Source organism: Saimiri boliviensis, chromosome 6 (assembly GCF_048565385.1).
Source record: "Saimiri boliviensis isolate mSaiBol1 chromosome 6, mSaiBol1.pri, whole genome shotgun sequence".
In the NCBI taxonomy this organism is placed as follows: Eukaryota; Metazoa; Chordata; class Mammalia; order Primates; family Cebidae; genus Saimiri; species Saimiri boliviensis.
Genome location: NC_133454.1, coordinates 75,149,288 through 75,174,847, shown reverse-complemented (window position 1 = coordinate 75,174,847; position 25,560 = coordinate 75,149,288). Strand labels below are relative to the sequence as shown.

Sequence of the window (25,560 nt, the reverse complement as noted above, 5' to 3'; positions counted from 1 at the left end):
AATTTATCCTGTGTTTCAGAATGCTACAGACCTCGCTATGAGCTTTATTGGAGGATGAGCACACGAAGATGGTCTCAGACAGACTTCCAGAAGAGTGTCCGTACTAGAGATAGATGAAGAGTGTAAAAAGTTATCTACAAAATGTCCACTGTATATCATACTGGCACATATCCCGGCACCAAACAGAGTAAAATGTATGACATTAGCTGGTTGATGTTACACAATGTGCAGACTGAAAGTAAAGCCATTGCAGAACCCACAACTTAAGGGTATGATGCTGGAATCCTTGGAGAAGAAAAATTGGTGAGTGATGAATGAAAGTTTTATGAAAAATGGACAATATTCTTCAGATATCTAGTACGAGCAAAACCAGCTTTCAATAATAATTGGGGAGTAAGTCTCATGAATCCCAAGTTTCCCCCCATAATTTAATTATCAGTTTCTCCAATAACAAGCACTCTATCTGACTAACCAGGAACTTACATACACCACCATTTGCCACCCTGCTATCTGTGCCTGTCAGGTAGTACTCACTTGTCAGCTATAAGTCAGACATTGTGATTGTCCTTAAAGGATTCCTATTCTAATTGTTATTATCTTTGGAGAAGAAAAAAATTTTGTCTGTTAGAAAAAGTCAGTGACCTATGGATGGGAGTGTCAAAAACTAAGCATTGGGGATCAAACCTATGGAAATCACAGTATTTAATTGATTAATTTGTTTAGTTTATGCTGACATTAGAGATATTTTATATTTTTATATAAATATATTTTAGCTGACACAGCTTCCCTGTCATGAAATGTCCTTTGCTGATTTGGTTTCTTTATTTGAAGTTTAGCAGCAGTTGAACATTTGTTGTTGAATATTTGAGTAAATTTGATTCCATTTCCTTTTTTTCTCTCTTTCTTCCTTGTTACTTTCCTTCCTTCTTTTTCTTTCAAAACACAGCTGCTTCCTAAATTTTCAGCATATTGTTGACATTGAGTATACCATTAGCTGATTCATAAGCTTGCTGACATAAAGCAACTTTATTGAAATGTCTAGGAAGGGATGAAATAACTTAACTTTTTACTGAATCACAAACATTTCTCTAATGTATAGCTTAAAACGTACTGATTCAAATATATAGTTTTTAGAAAATGATTATTTTAATCAGAGAACTTTCATATAAAGCATAAGAGCCCACATCTTCAGACAATTCATCATCAGTGAAATTAAAAAGTGATGAAATTTTCTTTAGTTATTTATAGCCCTTTTCTCATTTTTGGTATCCCCAGGTTCATCCTGTCTTCCCTGTCTAGTTCTACATTTGACTTCTTCTAAGAAATTCGGTATTTAACTCTTTTATTTTTACTAATTTCTTATGTCAGAGTTCATAAAGTTATATCAGCATCTTAATTACCTATATTTCATTTAGAACTAATGAGCCTTTTTTGGCCTATATTATGCTAATTATAGCTCTGAACAGTTTAAAACCAGGAAACCAGACTCTATTCTGGCTAAATGATTCATTTGCCTGTTATTCAGTATCTGTGGTATATCAAGAGCAAGTCCTCTTGTTGTATACATTGCTGCTGCTCATCTTGTTGCTTAGCAGTTGCTTCTCTCTAGCTATTCTATAAAATGCATTACAGAATTTTTAAACACATTAACATTTCAAGAATTTCAGCTGTTAAAATATATAGAAAAATATAATTTCCTTTAATTTTAAAGAAATTTAAAAAGCAACAAGGAGCTTTGCCCCAGATTAATCAAAATTATAAGAATTTCAATTTTTTTTTCTAAAGTACTTTCTTTACATTCTTCTGAATATAAAAAGAAATACATTATGTTCTTGGGTATCAGTTATTTCTACCTCTATTCTCTTTCACTGGGAATCTTTTACACCAATATACTGATCAGAGTCTGATGCTTTGCTGGTCTAAAATGTTTCTAACTTAAAGAAAATTAGAAATAATTAAATACTAGAGGAATAGCTCAAATGTGGAATATGGAGAGATTTATTAAACTCTGATTAAAATGCAATATCCACTAAAAACAAACTTCTGGTTTTTTTGTTTGTTTGTTTTTTGGTTTTTTTTTTTTGTTTTGTTTTTGTTTTTGTTTTTGTTTTTGTCTGCAGGTCTGGAAAGAACTGACAGGCCAGAGGTCTAATTCCTTGTCCAGGAGATCTTGCTGGTTCTAATTGCTTTGGATTGCCATGTACATAATGTCCCATTATGGCACACTGCCTGTGAATGCCGTATCTGAAAACAGTGATATATCTCCATCAATCCATCTTTTCCTTTCAAAATTGTGAATAAGATGGATGATTATAGAGTTCTAGCAAAATCAGACAGACTGAATATAATGACTTTGGATAAAATCAGAAAGCAGAAGAGGAACAGTAACACTGACTGAGAAATTTCTTTTGTTTGCATCAGGAGGCCCAAGGACACTATGTCCGTTTCCAACATCACGGTCTACATGCCCTCTGTGTTGACACTAATAGGGATTCCAGGCCTAGAATCTGTGCAGTGCTGGATTGGGATTCCATTCTGTGCCGTTTACCTCATTGCTATGATTGGAAATTCCTTGCTTCTGATCATCATCAAATCTGAGCGTAGTCTCCATGAGCCTATGTACATTTTCTTAGGCATGCTAGGAGCCACAGATATTGCACTTGCTAGTACCATTATGCCCAAGATGCTTGGAATATTCTGGTTTAATGTGCCTGAAATCTCTTTTGATTCCTGCTTACTTCAAATGTGGTTCATCCACACATTTCAGTGTATAGAGTCAGGAATCCTGATGGCGATGGCCCTGGACCGTTATGTGGCCATCTGTTATCCACTAAGACATGCCACCATCTTCACCCACCGGCTTGTCATTCAGATAGGAACTATGGTCGTACTCAGGGCTGCTATTCTTGTAGCCCCATGCCTAGTACTGATAAAGTGCCGGTTTCAATTTTACCACACAACAGTCATCTCCCACTCCTACTGTGAGCATATGGCCATTGTGAAATTAGCTGCAGCAAATGTTCAAGTCAACAAAATTTATGGTTTGTTTGTGGCCTTCACTGTTGCAGGGTTTGACCTCACATTCATCACATTGTCCTACATCCAGATATTTATTACGGTTTTTCGTTTGCCCCAAAAAGAGGCTAGGTTTAAAGCATTTAATACCTGCATTGCTCACATCTGTGTCTTCCTCCAACTCTACCTCCTCTCCTTCTTCTCCTTCTTCACACATAGGTTTGGGTCTCACATCCCCACTTATATCCATATTCTCTTTTCAAGCATTTACTTGCTGGTCCCCCCATTTCTCAATCCACTTGTTTATGGTGCAAAGACCACACAGATTCGCATTCATGTGGTAAAAATGTTCTGTTCATAAAATCTACTTTAATTAATGTCTACATGCTTCCTTCTTTTGTAATAGTAACCACGTCGAAACAAAACAAAAATGAATATTACTTGAGATGCTTGGTTTGTGAAATCTTCTGGCATAATAGCTGGTTTTAGATCATCATAGCTCATGAAAGTTATCAGTCGTTGTGAATTCTATTTGACTAAACAAAGTGAGAAGTGTGAAAAAAGTTTAAGTAGTAAACATATATCGTTTATTTTTTTCTCTTTAATTCTGTAGCCCCTGGGTTGAGTTATTCCTCTAAGAATATTTCTCCAGGAGGATTTATAAATTATGTGTTTGTCACTGAATTTAAATGCATCTAAGGCTCGTAGTTCTGAAATGTCCAAGTACTCAATGAAAACAAGTCGTTGACTCATTTTCTCAATCATACTCAACATAAAAACAAAACAAAACAAAGGAAGTACATGTTAACTGTGTTTTTGTTAAAGAAAATCTTATGAATATCAAGAGACAACAAAGTCTAAAAATTTAAATACATTTTCAGAGGTATACAGGGAATTACAGGCACAAAAATAAGAACCAGGTATTACATTTTACACATTAATTTTTTTTTGTTTTATTTTTGCTAACCCCAAAATTTACTTCTTTATTAATTTACCAACTTTTATCAAAAACCTACAATATTACAAATATTATACTGGAGAATAGTGACATAATAGTAAATTTGGCACAGTGAATAATTCTCATGTGTTTGTACCCATGTAATTCTGGAAAAGAGAGACTGAAAGGAAGAGAGGTGGGGGATGGGTGGGCAGGGGAAAGAAGAGAGAAATAACAAGTGTACACATGGGATGTGGGGTTCAGAGAGAATGAAGCATTGGAATCTAAAGCAGAGGAGTTGCATTTACTTTATTTTGTTTTTCGGTTAGGTAGTTACCTTCAATTCTTGAGGAATGAAGGATGAGTGGCCAAGGAAGTAAGAACACATCATGCCAGGTAGATAATAGAACAGATTTAAACTAGATAATGTAGTTTAAGGTAACTATAGTTTTTCAACATGGTATGAGTATAAGGTAGAACTTGGGGAAACAAGGAAAACATGAATATCAAAAATGACTATTAATGCTGTGCAGAGTTGCTGCACTTTATTCCAAAAGCTATAGTATGCCATTGGAGAGTGTTCATTTGTTTGCTTGCTTTCTACAAGAAAGACACGTGCGTGTGTGTGCATGTGTGTACACACTCGTGCATGCACATGGGTGCCTGCTTGGGCAGATGACAGCATACCACACAGCAAATATAAATAAGTCAAGGCTACTGTGTTAGCGAAGAGGTGGAATATGTTGTCTGAAATTAGCGGCGTAAGAATTTATGGCTGGTAAGTTGTTCTTGAAAAACCTCAGGTCATAGATCCATTTTTTCAAAGTTATGAAAAATATTCATATATGTGCAGATGTCCATACTTTGATTTACCAGATTAAAACCACCACAAATATAGGAAATATTGGATTGCTTGTCATATACCTGGTGGATCCTCTGGTTTCAGGGATTAGGACTTAGCAGATATCCATGGCTATTGTGAATGATTATAGAGGCTTTCTTAAGGGATCTTTTGAGACTGTTTCAAGTTTCAATATTTACTAGAGCTAATTTTATTGGATTATAATAGGGATTGTTTTTCTCAAGTAAGATTATTTTCTTAAAAAATAAAATAGGCCCCTGAAGTTCTTTCTTAATATTTTAGCCAGAATTCAGCAAACTTTTACATAAATGGCCAAGTAATATATAGCTTAGGCTTTATGGAAAAAGAGGCAAAATCAAGAATATCACATAGGCATTAATATAACAAGAGAGAAAAATGTATGTCCACAAATAATTTTAATGAAATTCAAACTATATTAACAATAATAATAATTACATTGTTTGTCTTTAATTAAAGCAGGTCTACTAATTAAAATAATAGAATTCGTTTTTTTCTTCATAGTGACAAATGTAGCTGAAAGTTAGAGTTTTCCTGTTACCAAATTGATTGCAAATTTTCATCTGTAAAAATCATTCTTAACTAGCAGACTATAGAGAAACAGAGCGCAGACCAGGTTTGGGATGTTAAACAATTACCAGTTTTACCAGCACCACAAAAATTATGTGGTAATATAGGACCAACATAGAGACATAATGTGAAACTGCAACATATTTGCACCATCTTCTTATTTTAATATCTCATAAACTATGTAGCCCAGAGTTCATATTGTTTAATTATTGTAGTCTTCAAATTTCAGGATCAGTTCCAAGCTGAGACTTACTAATAGAAAACAGAAAAAATAAATGAGCAACTACAAGCAAAAGAGTATAACCTTTTCACACACTTGGACCAGGACAATTATTGAAAAAAATCTTAAACATAAAATTGCTTGAAAGAGAATATTATTATTGTAAGGATAATTTCCAAGAAAGATTTATAGAAATCACAACTTCCAAGAGATTATATCAATTTCAGCAATGACTAAAATAATGTTTTCCTAAATTCTCAAAACACTAGTTATTACTGACATTTTTAACCTTTGACAGTTTGGTAGGTAAAATATGATTCTCTTTATGACTAGCATTTAACAAATATTTGTGCTGCTATCTTCTTTTCCATTTGTAAATTCTTTATGTGAAGTTTTTCATTGTTTCCTTTGTACATTTTTCTAATTTGTGCCCATTTGTTTTCTTCTTGAGTTTAAAATTTGATGACTAAATATTGAATTATTTCTAAGGGCTTTATTGCTCAAGACTTTACAAGAAAATAATTACTTACATGGAAAGTATTGAGACGAGAATGAATCTTGAAGGTTTGGATTCATCATTTTTAATAAGGAGAGATACAAACATACATACAAACATAATTATATAATTGCGTGTGTGCATATATTTCCTCTGTTCACCTATAGGAACCAAAAGCAATAAACAAACAGTGGCAATGAATAAACAAATCTTGTGTCAAGATCTTGATTTTCTTAATAACTTTGTTCACAGAAAGAGACCAGAGCTTTTTGGAAAAATATCTGTTTCTGTGGCTTGAGCTGAAAAAGTATGAAGTAATTTGAAATCATAATGCAGAGATAGAAAGTAAGGAAGTACTCAAATCATGATTGGAACACGTGGGAAGGAACCAAGATCTAGTTGGAAGGAGCGCCTTATGGCAAAATTTAGAAAATTTTGAGCATCAGAATAAATAATTATTGCAGAGGATTATAGCCCATTGAATAAAATCAGATTCTGTGAATCTGTACAGATAGAAATAAAGCAATACAAATTTGGGAAAGTGGAATGCTCTTACATATAGTGTAATGCCAATAAATAAATGAATAGAAAAATTCATAAACAGAATAATAAAACTCATGAGTGAAAGTGTTATGAGGAGAGGATCATTTAAATAGTCTCAATAAATTTATCTTTTCACAGATTTCTATGAATTACAAAGAGAAAAATAGCAACTTACCATAAATCCAGAGTGACATCCCATTAACCAAGTGACTGAAACTAACCACATTAACGTTAGAACATATCAGCATCATATGATTAATGATATGGTGAACAGAAAAAGGATATATTATTCTGTTGTATTAAAAACAAACATTTCTGGTACATATTTTAGAGGTATGCATTTCCATTAAAATGCTTATGTGAACAATTATTTTTATTTATTAGCATGAGTACTAGGGATCCATATCAGTCACCAAAGTAGTGAATCACATTGCATCTAAAACAGATATTTTTCCCATTGTTCCAATGGGTTTTAACTAAATGGTATCTAGTAATATTTTTGTTTCAAGCATTCCTTGAGGTTCACACATTTTTTTGCATGTTTCCAAAAATATATTGGGAGTCATTCAATAGGTCTATATTTGTTAGTTACTCTATAAGTAAGATTTCAGAAGTGTTCAGATTTTACCTGACCCTACTTCATATCTATCTGAAAAGTATTTATCATACTTTTCCTAAAAATATCTCATTTAATTTGGGGTTCATGTGTTGTTATTTGTTTCGGGGACTGGAATCCTTATTTGCATTGTTCGTTCATTTTCCTGATGTCAGTACTCTGGCTATAGCTGATTTCAGGCTACCAACATGAAGTCAGTGAAAGCAAATCTGGTAAGAGATGCTTGAAACCAGCTCTTATAGGCATGGTATGAGCTAGTTCTAGTACATAACTGCTCTCAATTCTATACCACTGGTTTTTCTAGGCTGGATATAATTTTATGGGAGGTTACTGACGAGATGGAGTCATTGGCTCTTTACATGTAAAAAGAACAGGTCTGCTGAATAAATCCAGATCCAATAACACAGGAGAAAAGCTATGTGACTCCTGGTAGGAGCATATCTCTCAGGTAAATGCAAGAAATCCAGTCTTTTAGACTTCTTCTTGTACTATATAGTGAATGGGAATATTTTCCCTCCCTTTTCTTTAGGTCAAAGCTGTCAAGCCCTTTCCTTTCATTTTTAATTGATGAGTGGACATTATATAAATCTATGGTGTAAAACATGATGTTTTGATAAATGTGTACATTGTGGAGTGATTAAATAGAGCTATTTACTAGTGACACGTGTATCTCATATATTTATCTTTTTTGTGGTTGCGAGAACACTTAGCAACCGCCTCTCTTAGCAATTTTCAAGTATATATAATGAGATATGTTGATTAATTACAGTCACCATGATGTACAATATATCTCTTGAGCTGATTTTCTCCATCTAACTGAAATTTCCTGTCATTTTACCAACATTTCCCCAATCCCCACATCTCCCAAAAGTCTGGTAACCATCACTTTACTATTTGTATTTATGAGTTCAACTTGCAAAGTTCATTTTGTAAGACACAAACTATTTTTTCAAGTGTTAAATCAAGTTTAGCTTAAAGCTGCCTGTTTACATATTTTAATTTTGGCCTAAGGGTTTCTCTGTATATTGTGAACTATAACAACTGGAGGTATAAACAGACTGTAGCCTAAACTTGTGCCAATCACTGAGTTTTGGCCAATCAAACATACACAACTGCTTGAACCATGTTCAAATAAGGCAAACGCCAACCTGTAAGCAATTCGGTTGTTTCGGTACCTCACTCCTCTTTTCTGTTACCTCAGTTTCCTTTTTCTGTCCAGAAATGTTCCACCAGGTGAGTGCGCTGGAGTCTCAGAGCCTACCCTGGGTCAGTAGGGGTGGGGGATTAGATGGGGGATGGTGGGAGGGGAGATGCCAGATTTGCAAATTGCTCAATTAAACTTTTCTAACCTTAATTCAGATGAAAATTATTTTTCATCACAACTAAGGAAATAAAAATTACAAATTCTAGTTCCCAACACAAAATTGATATAGATATTATTGTTAGGGAAATTCGAGCCGAGACCAGGAGACACGAGAGAATCACTTTATTGCATCTCCCACTGACCATAGCCTTACTGCCTGTAATGGCCACCAGCCCCCCACAATAGAAAATACATTGCTTATGTAATTTTTGGCACAGGAAGACAAGGCAGGAAAAAAAAATTTGAACAAAGACAGTAAATCATTGACTTGAGACAAATTTTACCACCTTCAGAAAACATACACTTTCTCCATGGTTATCTTGTTCCTATGACTTGCAACTGGGAAAGAAAACAGGTTTTGCAGAAATATGCCTGTGGGCTGTGGGTACAAAGGTATGCTTCGGTGCCTTACCTTGGAAGGAGGAGGCTATGCTGGGTCTGCTTTAGCTAACTGCAGGCAATTTAGGCTGAAGGGGTAGGTTTCTTGCCCCTTTGCCCTTTATTTTTTGGGGCCTAGTCTTAAAGCTTATTATTTATTCTAAATTAATTTCTATTCTATTCTAATCTTTATTTTTCCTTCTCATTATGACTGCACTAAAATTTTTTTTAAAAATGCATATCATTGTGTCAGAATTCTGACATGACTGGGTCAACCTGAGGAGGGTTGGTTTGGATATAAGAAAGATTTGTGTCAACAAAGTTCATACATGAGAGGCTCAGAGAGTGACTGCAATTGGGGCCCTAGGTACACTTTTCAAAGTCAGCCTCTTTCATGAACCTAATGAGATATCATTACTTACCATATTGCAATTAAATTACAAAAATATTTATGTAAGTATCTGTCAGCATTCCTCTACAGTCACTAGTTTGAATATTTCAGGATGTTTTCATTTCCCTTTATTGAGTAATTATTTTTCTAAATAAGTGCTGTGATGACATTGTCATCACGGGACACTGACATCTCTGAAGAATTTGTAAAAGGGAGTTTATTTTGGTTTCAAGTCTTGAAGAAATTGAGTCTTTCTGTTTCTGTTTTGGATTTTTAGATACGGAGCCCAATTAGATAATGAATCTTCTGAGTTCTTAACCATATTCTGCCTCTTGTTTCACTCTTGTCCCAAATGGTCCTCAAGGCTTGCCAGAGATTTGTGAGGCCCAATCCCAAAGGGGCCTTTTGTAGTACAAAATGCTCAGGGTTCACTGCCTGAAACATCAATTAAAAAAAAGTTATACTCTATGGCTTCTACTTATATGTCCATCGATATCACTGGTAAGTCTTTGACCTTGAGATTCTGCATTTCATTTGGGAAAATGGGGAATTCAGCCTAAAGAGAACATATATCTCCTGTGATTCAATATGCCAGGATGATACAAATGCAGCAGAATCTTAAAATAGTTGAGTATTCAAACTCTAAAATGATGTCTCAGATATCTCATGCTTTTCAGAATATTTATGGATCAGTTGATGAAATGCTGGGCAACAAATTTTAAAGTGAGATTTACTAATGGGAGGACATCTAGAGAATGATTATCTGGGTTGATAAACAAATGGAAAGCCTACTTGCTAAAAGCCAAGAAAATTTTACATGCCTAGACTGGGGAAGATTTAGCAGAACTGCTCACCGTTGTCATCAAATATGTGAAGTTATTTCATGGGATGAGAAGGATGAAGTCTTATAGCATAATAGCTGACACCATCAACACATTTTTGTTTATTTCTAAATACTTGAAATGGATTATGTCATTTAATTTTTATAATAACTCTGCAATGTGTCTCTTTCTACTTTACCAATGAGGAAACTGAGGTACTTAGAATATCACAACTGGCTCAAGGGCATATAAAGCCAAGCAATAGCAGGTCTAGGAGTTGACCTCTCTTGACCAGCTTCAGGTTCTGTAGAATTCACTGCCATTATCTATGACTGGTGTCTATTATTAAAATGTAGATTTCAGACCTTTATGAGAAATTAAGGGGGAGGCAGTTTGGATCTTTTTATATAAAGAAGACCTAGTTGACGCTGGAAGCAGTCCTGCCATGTGGCATACTATCTCAGAAAAAGAGAGAGAGAGAGAGAGAGAGAAAGTTTTCTGTCATGGGTGGATTTCAGGCAGAGTTCAACTGGTGAGCTTTAAAGATGATATAGTGATGAGATTTTTGATATTATAGGTAGTGTGGATTAACTCTAGCAAGGAGTATACATTTATATTCCTAAATCCTTTAGTATTTTTAGATCTTGGGAATTAGCTTGTATCAGAACTGGAGTGGTAGTTATTCAGGGTTTATTCACACAGCCAAAATGTAAGTTTCTAGATTGTTTACTTTGGGCCAGGAATTTCAAGGCCTTCAGAAAGCTTTCTTCTTCCTTTAAACATATGCGTATTTGTGCAAACAAAGTTGTTCCCCAGGCTGCCTTTTCTTATCCAGTGTAGTAATTCTCAATCCAAGAACATTTTTTGCCTCATCTCTCAATTTTACCCTTACATCATGGCAGTGAGTGCTCACAGATTTTGCTTTGTTGTAACTCCTTCACTATTGTCACATTACTTTATAATATCCCATCCAGACTATCACAGATACCTTTCAAACAAGATCTGACTATGCCCTAGCTTTCATTCCCTTAACATCATTTGCTTGCCTGCCAGCAGATACAAGTTTTAAAGGGCCAAAGGTCTGCCCTACGACCTACAAACTTTAAATTACTTGGCTTAAAATAATAACTTTACATTTGATTATTTCCTTTTACATTTGCCTATTATTTCTGCTTATGAACTCATTTACTAGTAAAATAATTATTGATATGTATTCCCAGCATATGTTTCATACTTCTGTGATTTTATACAAACTATTTTGTCTTTAAGGAATGTCCTTCTCTATCTCCTTTATCTGGCCAATATCTACTGAAGAATTATTTCCTTCAATAGCCAGTTTTATTCTGCCCAGTTTTATTAAAGATACATAAATTCATCAATCTTCATTTAATTAAGGGCTCATTTTCTCTTCTAATGTGAAATCTCAGATTATAACCACTAGCAACCAGAGATATGTCCCTCTCCATGCATCCAAGGGACATTTGGCAATGCCTGAAGGCATTTTTTATTGTTGCTACAAGGAAGTGCTACTGGCATTCAATGGATAGGAGCCAGAAATGCTGCTAAACCTTTTACAATACAGATGATGTCTTCCACAACAAATAATTTATTTGGCTTAAAATGTCAGCCCTGGGATTGAGAAAACCTGCCCTAGAAAAATGAATTAGGGCTACTAGAAGGTGGAAGTGGAGGTGGAAATAGAAATGGAAATGAAAAACTATCCAGAAGAAAGGTCATTATTTTCTCAACATGATCTGTGGGCTTTTTGACTGAAGGCATGATTTTCTATTTTATTTAATTGCTATTTTGTTCACTTGCTTCTTCAACTCTTTCTGCTGCCTTTTCTCTGACTACTCAGTATATACTTTGTCAGAGCTTGACTTTGTATGCTACCTTTCAAGGAGTCTCCAGCTCAACTATTACTTATATGGCCCTGTTAAATTAAAGCAATATTTCTAATAAAGGCAGTAATATATATTTTTGAGCCAAATCAGAGATTGTTGCCCAGAATATGTGTCAACAAAAAGAGTCAAACTCTGTAAAATATTTGAAGAGATTTATTCTCAGTCAAATATGAGTGACCATGGCCTGGGATACAGTACTCAGGAGGTCCTGAGAACATATGCCCAACATAGTCTGGGTGCAGTTTGGTTCTAAACATTTTAGGGATACATGAGACTTCAATAAAATACATTTAAGAAATACATAGGTTAGGTCCAGAAATGGGGGCTGGTTCCAGGTTATAGGTATATTTGAAATTTTTTGAGTTGGTTATTAGAAAGGAATGTCTGGGTTGTAGTAAGAGGTTATAAAGATCAAAGTTTTATCGTGCAGATGAAGCCTCTGGGTAGCAAGCAGGCTTGAGAGAGAACAGATTGTAAAAGTTTCTTACTAGACTTAAGGTCTGTGCTGATGTCAGTGCTGGAGAGATATAATGAGGCATGCCTGACCCCCACTCTTCTTCATGGCCTCAACCAGGCTTTTAGATCAAATTTTAGAGTGCCCTGGATCAGGGAAAATTCCATTTAAATTGTTGAAGGGATGTAAACTTCTATTTTTGATTTTCATTTGGATGGTACGTTGTTCAAAAAGTGGACATACATCAAACAGGTAGCATATAACAAATGTGTTCTATAATGTGTGTCCTACACCTATGTAGTAAATTAAAGTGATAGGGGAGTAATGCCTACCAGAATCTTAACAAGTTCACTGATGAAAATATTTTGTATATTTTTATATCACCTAGGCTGATGTAATTACACTCTGATATATATTTCTCATAATCCTTATTTATTGAATTATATTTATAAAACCTTAGCGGATACAGATTTGCTTATTTTGTTATTTCTGGGTAAATACTGCATGAAAATTTGATCCAAGTATATTTACTTATAACAAGAAGTTTTAGGCTTTCATTAATATAATCAACTTATAATGTTAATTTCATAAGTTAAGAATGGTAAAACAATGTAAAATATTAAAAGATCTTAAATGAGTAAATGATATTTAACACATATTTAATAAATGGTACATGCTACTTTTTGAAGTCCAAACATTCAGCAAAATGTAGATAACTAATAAATATGAAATAAATAAATTTATTTTTGCTTCTCAATTGCTTCAAACAATATTTGGATCATAGTGGATACTTAATAAATCTTTGTTATTAAAAATCATTAAATAATAAACATCTAATTTGTTTCTTGGATAAGTTTATTGAAAGAAAAAGATATTTCTGCAATTACTGGAGATAAGTTATACATTGTCTTTAGTGTCCCAGAAACAATCTAAATATGTCAGGGGAAAAAGAAAAAAAATTAAACAAATAGACAATTGAAAGGTGATGAGGCCAGTAGGATGGTGAGATGTTTTTTGTTGTTGTTGCCCCCTCTACTATCTTTATCTATTTCACAGTATACTTAGATGATTTCAGAAAGTGAGTTTTGCAATTACTAAAAGAAAATACAGGTAATATGTAAATCATTCAATATTCTCCATTTTTTGGTGGTGGAAATATTTTCTTGAAGCAGAGAGTAATTCAGACAATAAAAAGCCCTGTAAGTTTGGATGATGAAAAGGCAAAGCCACTCTACATTGAAACTTGGTAATAACAGAGATAGAGGCTCTGGAAGCCTAGAGTGTTACATGTTGGCATTACCAGTGAAGGACAGAGACAGAAAAGAGGGTAGAAATAGTCCTATGCAAAATAATGTGGCAAAGAAATTCTTCACCTCTACAGAAATCATTGTATTTGAGTGGATAGAAGATGTATAGATGTATAAAGCTTTATGTAAAGAAAAAGAAATAACATTTCTTAGAGAGTTTCATGTGATTTCAAGTTGTTAAGAAGAGATGATTGCTCAGGCTTATAGAGATAACAATGCCTATTTCCAGGTAATGAAAAATTAGAGGGCATATGTTGGCACTTGATATTAAATACAAGAGATGTGTACATGGCAGAGCATGGTAGAAGAGAACAAGCTTTGATAGGAATTGCTGAAGTAAAGATCCACAAATCAAAAATAAGGAATTAATTTTGTTAGTGAATACACAAGACAAGGTATAAGATATATGATTGGGTTTTGAGAAGACATTGAAAGTTTGAAAAATTAGGTTGAAAGAATTTTGACCGTCTATGTGAGAAGAATCAGACTATGAAAAAACTAACCTGAAAAAAAAACAGCCAGTGAATTGCAAAACTAAAAGTCATTTCAGTCAAACTTGTCTTTTGATTATGATCAGAATGGTCTACCAGCACTGTGGATCTTTTCTTTATGGCTAATACAGATGAAGTCTAGTTGTAAAGTTCTTTGCTCTGCATTAAATATTTTTTTTTTTATAATTTCAATTGTTAGGTCACAGAGAAAGCACATATGATGAGTAGCAAATATAAAATACTGTTGATCTAGTAGTCATGAACCAGAAAGAAGCCATTTAATACATTTAAATTTACCCATTGAAAATGATTAAGGCATGGAGAAACAGAACCTGGTGTTTATCTTTCAGTGACTTTGAAAAGGAGACAGAAAATTAGGGAGGATTAATTAGAATAGAAGATATAACATGATACACTCCTAATATAACTAAAATATATTTTCCTAAAATAAATTAACATGTTTTTTATTTTTAATTCATCAAGGCTCAACAGAGAATAGAAGATGAAACAGCAAATCTACTACTTGATTCTGCTGAACAAATCATGCTGACATTCAATGGCTCAGTCTTCATGCCCTCTGCATTTGCACTAATTGGGATTCCTGGTCTGGAGTCAGTGCAGTGTTGGATTGGGATTCCCTTCTCTGCCATGTACCTCATTGGTGTGCTTGGAAATTCTCTAATTTTAGTTATAATCAAATATGAAAGCAGTCTCCATATACCTATGTACATTTTTTTGGCCATGTTGGCAGCAACAGACATTGCACTTAGCACATGTATTCTTCCCAAAATGTTAGGCATCTTCTGGTTTCATTTGCCAGAGATATCTTTTGATGCCTGTCTTCTGCAAATGTGGCTCATTCACTCATTCCAGGCAATTGAATCAGGTATCCTTCTGGCAATGGCCCTAGATCGCTATGTGGCCATTTGTAACCCCTTGAGACATGCCACCATCTTTTCCCAGCAGTTCTTAACTCATATTGGACTTGGGGTGACACTCAGGGCTGCCATTCTTATAATACCTTCCATAGGGCTCATCAAATGCTGTCTTAAATACTACCGAACTACAGTCATCTCTCACTCTTATTGTGAGCACATGGCCATTGTGAAGCTGGCTGCTGAAGACATCCGAGTCAACAAGATATATGGTCTATTTGTTGCTTTTGCAATCCTAGGGTTTGACATAATCTTTATCACCTTGTCCTATGTCCAAATTTTTATCACTGTCTTTCAACTGCCCCAGAAGGAGGCACGATTCAAAGCCTTCAGTACATGCATTGCCCACATTTGTGTCTTCCTACAGTTCTACCTTCTTGCCTTCTTCTCTTTCTTTACACACAGGTTTGGTTCACACATACCACCATATGTTCATATCCTCTTGTCAAATCTTTACCTGTTAGTCCCACCTTTTCTCAACCCTATTGTTTATGGAGTGAAGACCAAGCAAATTCGTGACCATGTTCTGAGGGTGTTTTTCTTCAAAAAAGTAACTTGATCATTAGTGACTCTTACAGAGATTCAGGAGTCGTTCTAAGTAAAAACCTAAATGTAGTGAAAGTCACAGATAAGATTCTCAAACCACTAGCTCAACACATACCTGTAATTCTAGCTATGCCTCACTTTTTAATATTTGCTTTGAATCTATATTTTGATAAATTTGGAATCATTTATCTACTTTTTCTGGAGTGCTTATCAATATAAAAAATATAAAATCACTAATACCAATAACTGCAACATAAAACTTATGTAATGCAACCAATGACCATAAACACTGAGCAACTTACACAGGAGAAAATGCAAAAAAATTGAAAAATATTAGGAATATTCACAAATATTACTTTTAGGAAAATAAAATCAGTGATCTGGACTTACATATCAAATGTCCTTCTGGAACCACACAATTTTAAAGATTTTTACCTAATTTGAGTTTTACTCAAATTTGTAAGTTTGTTTTGTAATTGAACATACAGACACATTCTGTTACCCACTGAAAGCATCTTGAGTACAAAAACTGTATCTTATTACCCTTTATCAGCAATACAGAGGACAATCCTTGATATTTCTTAAAATATAAGTAAAAATGACATTGAATAATGAACAAAATAAACATTTTATTTGTGTCAATTAATGGTATTCAAAAGCAACACATTTGGAGGATGTAAGGTAATATTCAATCTTACCCTATAGAAAACCTGCATGCTAGAGATTTTATTCCAATATTATCAGGGTAAAATAAAGGTGAAGACTTGAAATAATCATTATGCAAACTTGAAATAATGTATTAACTAAACACAGAACTGGCACATAAGAAACTGCCTCCTGAATAAGGCTTTAATAAAGACTGAGAACCAAACAAATGATTTTTATTTTTTTTAAGACTCAAGTTGACAGAGTCATCTGAATCACTAAGTTTGAAAAGATGCATGGTCAAAGAAAGAAAATACAGTAAAACATTCTGATGTAAAAAATCGTATCATTCAAGAGGCAAACAGATGCATATAATTTTGAGGAAAATCTTTTCAATAATGTAGAAATAACTGAGTGATAATGTTTGTTTTTTAAATAAAGTTTATGTAAACATTAACAATACTTAGAAAAAATAAAAAATACAATGACAAAAGGTAAAACAACATGTTAGCTGATAGGCAGAAATATTAAAAATTGTTGAATTAGATAAGCAAAGATTAATAATTAATCATTTTAATTCCACATTAGAGCATTAAGTATTTCATTAGTTGTGGCATCAATAATGCAGAATGTATAATGAATGAGGAGTCATTCTCCCAAAAGAAAAAAAATTCACAAATTTATGAATTCTTTAAGAAAAATTAGTATACATGAAGGATAAAGAATGAAGATAGTATGTGATATTCCTAAATCGGAAACCAAAACAAACAGAATATGATGATAACTATAGATTAATCATAGTGAATGAAAAAAATGCATTTCAAAGTATCTGGTATAAAAATGCACCAAATTATTTAAATGAAAAGAGACAAAACACCTATATTGGAAAAAATCAACTGAAAAGAAAAATTCAACATAGGTCTATCAGAAAAAAAACGCATTGTATGTCCTAATGAATACATGGTTTTATTCATTCTCCGGAGTATGAGGAAAAGCCAACAGTAACGGTCTTTAAAATGCACATCACATAAAGGAAAAAATTAAATGAATTTATGTCATAATTAGACTGGATTGGCATTTCAAGCCATTTAAACCTGTAATTAATAAAAAGGACAATTATTACAGCTCATAATAATATTACTAGTTTTTATAACAATGTTGACCCTGTCCAGTGTTATCTGCTTAAGAAACCCCAGCCAGTCTGCTGAAGTGTTCTCCACATGGAGTACAGCACCTGGTCCGCTGATTTCAGATAGGTCCCAGTCAGCACGCAGATCTCTGTGGCTTCTTAGTTACCTTTGGTCTTCTTTCCAGGTCAAATTTGTTCCATGCTGAAGATCTGGGTTCATATTACCTTTTTTAAGGTATAAAAGAGACTTGGCCTTAAAACAAAGTTGTGCACATAGTTTCTGAGAATCTGCACCAGGTATAGGATATTGGTTATCTCTGGAAGGAGGGCGGGAAATATTGTGGAAGTGCAGAAGAAGCGTGATTCAATTGTACTGAACTTTCCTTCAAGAAACAGTGTGATGGGTTACATGGATTTTTTTAGTTATTATGCCATATATGTATTTTTTAATTGTATAATATATTTGGCAAAAAATAATAAGTGACTATATTCTTGATGTAGTACTTGGCAAACTACTCAGTTTAACAGAAGATAAGCAGGTTTTTTATATTCATAGTAAAAATATCTCCTAATGTATTTTAGTCTCTTTAGCAAATATTTATTATTTCATTCTTTAAGAACTATGATTAGAATTTAGGATAAGGCAATGTTCATGAAGGCAATGACCATAAAGGTACAGCTCCATTTCTTACATTCAAGTGTATATTCTATGTGTAAATATGATCTTTGTCGAATTTTTAAAACTTCATTATTGTCTTGTTTTTTTCAGCTACAAAGAGAGCTATGTTAAATTTCCCTACCCTGTAGATTTTTCTTTTTTACTTTGGGAATTGATCAATATTTTCTTTCTTTTTTTTCCCTTTTTTAAACTTTATTTTTGGTTCAGATGGTATGTGTGTAGGTTTTTACACAGAAAATTGCATATCACTGGGATTTGATGTACAAATGATTTCATCACCCAGATAGTGAATGTAATATCCAATAAGTAGTTTTTCAACTCTCACCCTTTCCCCATCATCTGACCACAAGTAGACACTGATGTCTATTGTTTCCTTCTTTGTGGCCATGTGTACTCAAAGTTTATCTTCCACTTATAAGTGAGAACATGTGTTATTTTGTTTTCTGTTCCTGCGTTAATTCACTTAGAATTATGGCCTCCAGCTCCAACTACATTGCTGCAAAGAATATGGTCCCTTTCTTTGTTGATGCCTGCATAGTATTGCACGGTGTACATGCACTACAGTTCTTTTTTAGTGGAGTCCACTATTTATGGGCATCTAGATTGATTTCATATCATCACTACTGTGAATATCATTGTGATGTACATACAAGTATATGCGTCTTTTTGGTAGAATAATTTATATTCCTTTAGGTATATATCCAGTGATGGGCCTGCTGGGTTGAATGGTAGTTGCGTTTCAAGTTCTTTGAGAAATCTCCAAACTGCTTTCTACATTGGCTAAACTAATTTACATTCTCCCTGGCAGTGTATAAGCAACCTTTTTTTCTCTACAACCTCACCAGCATCTGTTACTTTTTGACCTTTTAATAGTAACCATTCAGACTGCTGTGAGATAGTACTTCATTGTGGTTTTGATTAGTATTTCCCTAATGATTAGTGATGAGCATTTTTTCATATGCTTGATGGCCCCACGTACGTCTTTTTTTGAGAAATATCTGTTCATGTTTTTTGCCTGTATTTTAATTGAGTTGTTTTTTGCTTGTCAATTTGTTTAAGTTCCTTATAGATTCTGGATATTATTATACCTGTCTTGGATGCATATTTTGCAAATGTTTTCTCCTATTCTGTAGCTTCTCTACTTACTCTGCTGATGGCTTTTCTTGTGGTGCAGAAGCTTTTTAATGTAGTTATGTCTATTTTTGTTTTTTCTGCAATTGCCTTTGGAGTCTTCATCATAAAATCTTTGCCAGGGTCTAGGTCCAGATAGTATTTCCTAGATTTGGGGTCTTACATTTAAGACTTTAATTCATCTTGAGTTGATTTTTATATATGATAAAGGATATCTTATTCAATAAATAATGCTGGGATAACTGACTAGCCATATGCAATCTTCTGTAACAGATGCAGAGGATTGCATACAGCTAGTCAGTTATCCCAGCACCATTTATTGAATAGAACATCCTTTACCAGTTATTCATATTGTCAACTTTATCAAAGATCAGACCATTGTAGGCATGCAGCTTTATTTCTGAATTCTCTAACCTGTTCCATTGGTCTATGATTCTAATTCTGTACCAGTATTAGGTTTCTGTAAACTTCCAGGATAGTTTGAAGTCACGTGGTGTGACTCCACGACTTTGTTCTTTTGCTTGAGATTGTTTTGGCTATGCAGTCTCTTTTTGAGTTCCATACGAATTTTAGAATTTGTTTCTAATTATTTGAAAAATGTCATTGGTAATTTGATAGGAATAACATTGAATCTATAAACTGCTTTGGGAAATATGGCAATTTCACAATATTGACTCTTTCTATCCATGATCATGAAATGTTTTATTTGTTTGTGTCATCTGCGATGTCTTTGAGCAGGATATTTCTTAATTCTAATTGTAGATATCTTTCATCTCCCTTGTTAGCTGTATTTCTAGGTATTTTATTCTTATTGTGGCAATTTGAATGGAATTGCATTCTTTATTGGGCTCTCACCTTGGATGTTGTTGATGTGTAGAAATTCTACTCATTTTTTGTATACACTGATTTTGTATTCTGAAATTTTATTTAGGTTGTTGCAGTTCTAGGAGCTTGTGAGCAGAGACTATGGGGTTTTCTAGGTATAGAATCCTATTGTGGGTGAAGAGAGATAGTTTGACTTCCTCTCTTCTTATTTGGATCTCTTTTGTTTCTTGTTTCTTTTTATTGCTGGATTGCTCTGGCTAGGACTTCCAGTGCTTTGTTGAATAGGAGTAGTGAGAGTGGGCATCCTTGTCTTATTCCAGTTCTCAAAGGTAATGCTTCCAGCTTTTGCCTGTTTATATGATGGTGGGTGTAGGTTTTTAATAGACAGCTTTTATTATTTTGAGGTATGTTCCTTTAAGGCCTAGTTTGTTGAAGAATTTTAACATGAGGAGATTTTGAATTTATGAAAAGACTTTTCTGTACCTATAGAGATAACCATGTGTTTTTCTTATAGTTCTGACTATGTGATAAATTACATTTATTGTTATGTGTATGTTGAACCAACCTTGCATCTCAGGAATGAAACATACTTGATCTTGGTGGATTAGCTTTTTGATGTGCTGCTGTATTTGGTTTGCTAGTATCTTGTTGAAGACTTTTGCCTCGATGTTTGTTAAAGATATAGGCCTGAAGGTTTCCTTTTTCCTTGTGTCTCTCCCAGGTTTTGTATCAGAATAAATCTAACTTCATAGAATGAATTAGTGATTCATCCCTCCTCCTCAATTTTTTGGAATCATTTTAGTAGGATGGGTATTAGCTTTTAATTCTTCTTTGTAGAGTTTGGCTGTTAATCTATCTCCTAGGGCTTTTACTGGTCAGTAGGTTTTTTATTAGTGATTCAGTTTTGGAACTTGTTATTGGTCTGCTTAGAATTTAATTTCTTCCTGGATTAATACTGAGAGCTTGTATGTTTCCAGGAATTAATTCATTTCATTTAGGTTCACTAGTTTGTGTTTTTCTGCATCAATTTATTTTACATAAGAAAAAAACTTTAAGTGAAAAAATATATGTATTTTAAATTAAACTCTGTATTAAAGATACTTAAAAGTAGGGAACTTCTTGGGATCGAGATTGTTAAAGTCTATGATATATTTTTCTAGGAAGAACTGTCTTCCTAATTTTCTGTCTTTTAAAATTGGACAAAAATCATCTGTGCATAATTGATTTTCTTCTCTTTCTCTTAGCAAGTCTTACTCCTTACAGGGATTACTGTACTCTAAACCCTGTTCTGCCTACCACTTCCAAACACACACCTTCTTCCTTGGATCACTGAAATGCCTTCTGGAAGTCCTTTGATTGCCAAGAGTAAATCTAAGGTACAGTGTTTGTTTTGTTTTCAACTCCCTTTCCTTAGGAAGCACACAATAAGGCTGTTCAATTTGTTCAGAGATGAAATGGAATCCCAATCAATGCATTGCCTTATTTTAAGTGTCCCTTTTCTCTGTCATATAGGTGAGAACAATATAAACCCCATCTCTGCTGCTCTGAGAGACAGGAACACCTTTTACTACCAGAAGATGCTTCAATGCTGCCCTCTCCTGGCCATATGCCAGGCCCCCAGGGGATTGAGCAAGAAGATAACCCTTAGAAATGGCATCTATTCCTCTGGATTTAAACTTCCATCTTTGCCCCAGGGAAATGACAATATCTCTCAGGATTAGAGAGAGGTTAATGAAACTTTGGTAATCAGGAAAAATTATGTTACACGCCACAAATATTCCATAGCTGGAACCAGCAAAGAGCAACCTTCCTCTGTGCCAGTCACTTCTTACAGCTGCTTCTGGAAATTGAGTAAGTTATAGTTAGGAATGTGTACAGTTCAAGTGGAGGTAAATAGTACATCTTGAAGTACAAGTACAGTTAATGAATGTAGACTTCAGAAAAAAATCCAAATCATAAACATGAAGAGTATAAGTATATTTTTGTTAGAATCTGACTTTGAAATTCTATGAAGTACAATTAAAGAATAATAATGATAAATTGAAGAATCTGCTTTGGAAGACTGAAATGTTAAGGGCAGTTAGGATCCCACTACTGGAGAATTAATTTAGATCCACAGATGTTTTACTTGAAAAAGAGAAGGATCATGAGTGTGTAGGGAAGTTCAAACTATCCCTCTGAAGGTTCAAGTCTATGTCTGTTAAAATGAATTGACAGAAGACAAATCAATAGGAAAAAGACATCGAATTTTTATCAACATGCATAAGCATGGAGAAATCTAAGAAGAATGATTACCTAACAACTCAATTAAGTACAGATGCTTATATATCCATCTTTACAGAGGAGAGGAGACATTGAATAGAACCTGAGAAGAGATAATAGATTGAGATGAAGTTCATCTGGGCTCCAAGTGTGGTGTTTAATTTTCAATGTCTACCTCTGTAATGTGAGTTTTAATCTTTGCTGGTTAATGAATTTCAGGGAAAGGATTGAAGGCAATTATGTTCCTCTTTAGGGGTCTAGTTTCTAGGCAAATAAGGTAACTTAAGAGAATAAACTCATCCCATGCTTTGGGAAAGACAAATAAGTGAAAGATAGGAAAGTTTGGGGGATATCAGAGAAACCCTGAGGTTGCTTCTTTAGTTCACAGTGTTAAAGTGCTATATTCAGGGATATTGGTTTTCTGGGCTCTAAGAATATAATGATCTCCAAAACATTCCAGAGTTAAAATCTGTGATTATTATGGTGACTGGGAGCCAGGAAAGAACATAGAATAGTATTTGGATGTGATGACTTGCGTTATGGAGAAATATTAGAAATGCTTAGCACACCACTTATAAAACTTATAGATCACCTTCATTAAGACCTAGACGATAATCATTTGCATAACCTCTCTGCATTCACATAAAAGAAAAAAATTGATGCATAATATTGTATTATCAGCCCTGCAATCAAACCACAGTTATTTGCTGGTATATGGTTACTAGAAATTGTTAAGTGTCCCAGCCACAGCCTTTGTATTGCAATCAGAATTTTGTTTTGGATGCTTCTCTATTTCTGCTGCTTCCCAAGGCATTTCCACCTCAACTTGTTTTCCAATTATTTCCCATGGAATTTCACGGAGAATTCTCAAATAGTCTCATCCAATTATATTTTTCTTGTGTCAACGTTCCCAGAAGATTAAAAAAAAATACAGCTTTCTATTTTCCTTCAGCAGTAAGTATCCTGATTTCTATATAAGGGATATATCTGTTAATACTGCCTTCATATGGAGATCCAGGCTTCCAAACTCACTTACTTAACCTGACTTCTAACTACTTCAACATCTTTATGGTTCTCCTGGTGACACAACCTCAGGTCCCTCTTCTCCTAAACCAGTACTCTTAAATCTCCTTAATTTTAAATTTATATATACATATAAATAGTTTAAATCTGTCTTTACCCTCCACTGTGTGAAAAAGATTCTTGTGTGAGAGGTTTAGGGTGCTTATATGAACTCAAGAATTTGTGTATATGACTTGTCTCCTGTACCAGAATTGGTATGATAATACACCAAAATTATGTGACTGCCACTGTCTACTGAATGGAGTCTGAACTTGTGGCTAAAGCTAGAATAAATGTTTGTATTTCTCTATCTAAAATATAATTCCAACTATACATATTTATATTTCTGCTTTCCATGAACAGGTTGGAAAATGAAAGAGAAAATGGAGTTGGGGAAGAAGGAAAGCAGCACTAAGCAGGTTGATAATATTGGTCTCTTCACAGATCTGACGTCCAAAAGTCTTCACGCTGAGTGTGGGTGGATGATTTGCTAAAGTGCACACTGGTGAACCTTTCTGTGGGTCTCTATATTGGCATTTTTTCATTCTTTTAAAAAAGATAAATAAGCTGATGGAGTTGACTCTCCTAAGTTCTGCTATTCAATGACTTTGTGATTAGATAAGCATAAAATGTATAAAAGTACAGAGAATCACAGCTTGGCAAACTTTCTTCCCTTTCTAAGAAGACCCCTGAATGGCCCTGCCTATTACAAATGGTACCTTGTTCATGCCCTCTATACTGACATTTATTGGGATCCCTGGTTTGGAATCTGTACAGTGCTGGATTGGGATTCCACTCTGTGCTATGTACATCATTGCTTTGATTGGAAATTCTCTACTTTTGATCATCATCAATTCTGAGCCAAGCCTCCGTGAGCCCATGTATATCTTCCTGGCCATGTTAGGAGCCACAGACATTTCACTTAGCACCAGCATTGTGCCCAAGATGCTTGGTATTTTTTGGTTCCATTTGCCAGAGATATATTTTGATGCTTGCCTCTTTCAGATGTGGCTCATCCACACATTTCAAGGTATTGAATCAGGAGTCCTGCTGGCCATGGCTGTGGACCGCTATGTAGCAATCTGTTATCCTCTGAGGCATGCTATAGTATTCACTCAACAAATAGTCACATATATTGTAGTTGGAGTGACATTGCGGCCTGCCATTCTGGTAATTCCATGCCTACTGCTTATAAAATGTCGTCTGAAACTTTACCAAACCAAGTTAATATCCCACACTTACTGTGAACACATGGCCCTTGTGAAGCTTGCCACTGAAGACATTTACATTAATAAGTTCTATGGTATCCTCGGAGCTTTTATTATTGGTGGGCTTGACTTCATTTTCATCACCCTCTCCTATATTCAAATATTTATCACTGTCTTTCACTTGCCCCTGAAAGAGGCACGACATAAGGCATTTAATACATGTATTCCCCACATATGTGTCTTCTTCCAATTCTATCTTCTTGCCTTTTTTTCATTTTTTAGTCACAGATTTGGATCTTATATCCCATCATATGTACACATCACCTTGTCCAGTCTTTACCTACTGGTCCCACCATTCCTCAATCCCTTTATCTATGGGGTAAAAACCAAGCACATTAGGGATAAGGTGGTAAAAATGTTCTGCTCCAAAGACAAGACTTGAAATATGATTGAAATTATTTCTTCATAAATATAATGGTTCATCTATTATTAGACCTATGAGTTCCAGTCAATGGTTTGTGGTATCATGATTGATGAATAAATTAAGTGTCTGTACACACACACACACACACACACACACACACATACACACACACACACATATACACACACATACATTTTCTGGATACATTTATAGAGATTAAATTGCAGTGTAAAAAGTTTGTTATATTAATTTTTTGGTAAGTATTGTCATTTCATTTTAGAAAATTTCAGTAGCTTAAACTTCCATAAGCAAAATTCAAGTATGTGTT

The 25,560-nt window shown here is 34.3% G+C and overlaps 3 protein-coding genes across 3 annotated transcripts; all 3 read left to right on the top strand.

The window, feature by feature from the left end:
* Nucleotides 1-6,138, top strand: OR52A1 (olfactory receptor family 52 subfamily A member 1). Its single transcript, XM_039471285.1, has 2 exons — nt 1-303; nt 2,121-6,138. Exon 2 carries the CDS (start codon nt 2,438-2,440, stop codon nt 3,374-3,376), a length of 939 nt encoding a protein of 312 aa, XP_039327219.1. The 5' UTR covers nt 1-303; nt 2,121-2,437; the 3' UTR covers nt 3,377-6,138.
* A 3,727-nt stretch (nt 6,139-9,865) lies between these two features.
* On the top strand, nt 9,866-17,937 carry LOC101037447 (olfactory receptor 52A5). Its single transcript, XM_039471319.2, has 2 exons — nt 9,866-9,910; nt 14,870-17,937. The coding sequence occupies exon 2, from the start codon at nt 14,930-14,932 to the stop codon at nt 15,878-15,880; it is 951 nt and encodes a 316-aa protein (XP_039327253.1). The 5' UTR covers nt 9,866-9,910; nt 14,870-14,929; the 3' UTR covers nt 15,881-17,937.
* Nucleotides 17,938-24,293: 6,356 nt separating this feature from the next.
* LOC101045323 (olfactory receptor 52A4-like) lies at nt 24,294-25,250 on the top strand. The gene has a single exon (XM_003923825.2). It carries the CDS (start codon nt 24,294-24,296, stop codon nt 25,248-25,250), a length of 957 nt encoding a protein of 318 aa, XP_003923874.1.
* Nucleotides 25,251-25,560: the final 310 nt, after the last annotated feature.

Excerpts from the sequence above, each read along its gene's own strand:
- OR52A1 (XM_039471285.1), top strand. The coding sequence starts at position 2,438 with ATGTCCGTTTCCAACATCACGGTCTACATGCCCTCTGTGTTGACACTA.
- LOC101037447 (XM_039471319.2), top strand. The coding sequence starts at position 14,930 with ATGCTGACATTCAATGGCTCAGTCTTCATGCCCTCTGCATTTGCACTA.
- LOC101045323 (XM_003923825.2), top strand. The coding sequence starts at position 24,294 with ATGGCCCTGCCTATTACAAATGGTACCTTGTTCATGCCCTCTATACTG.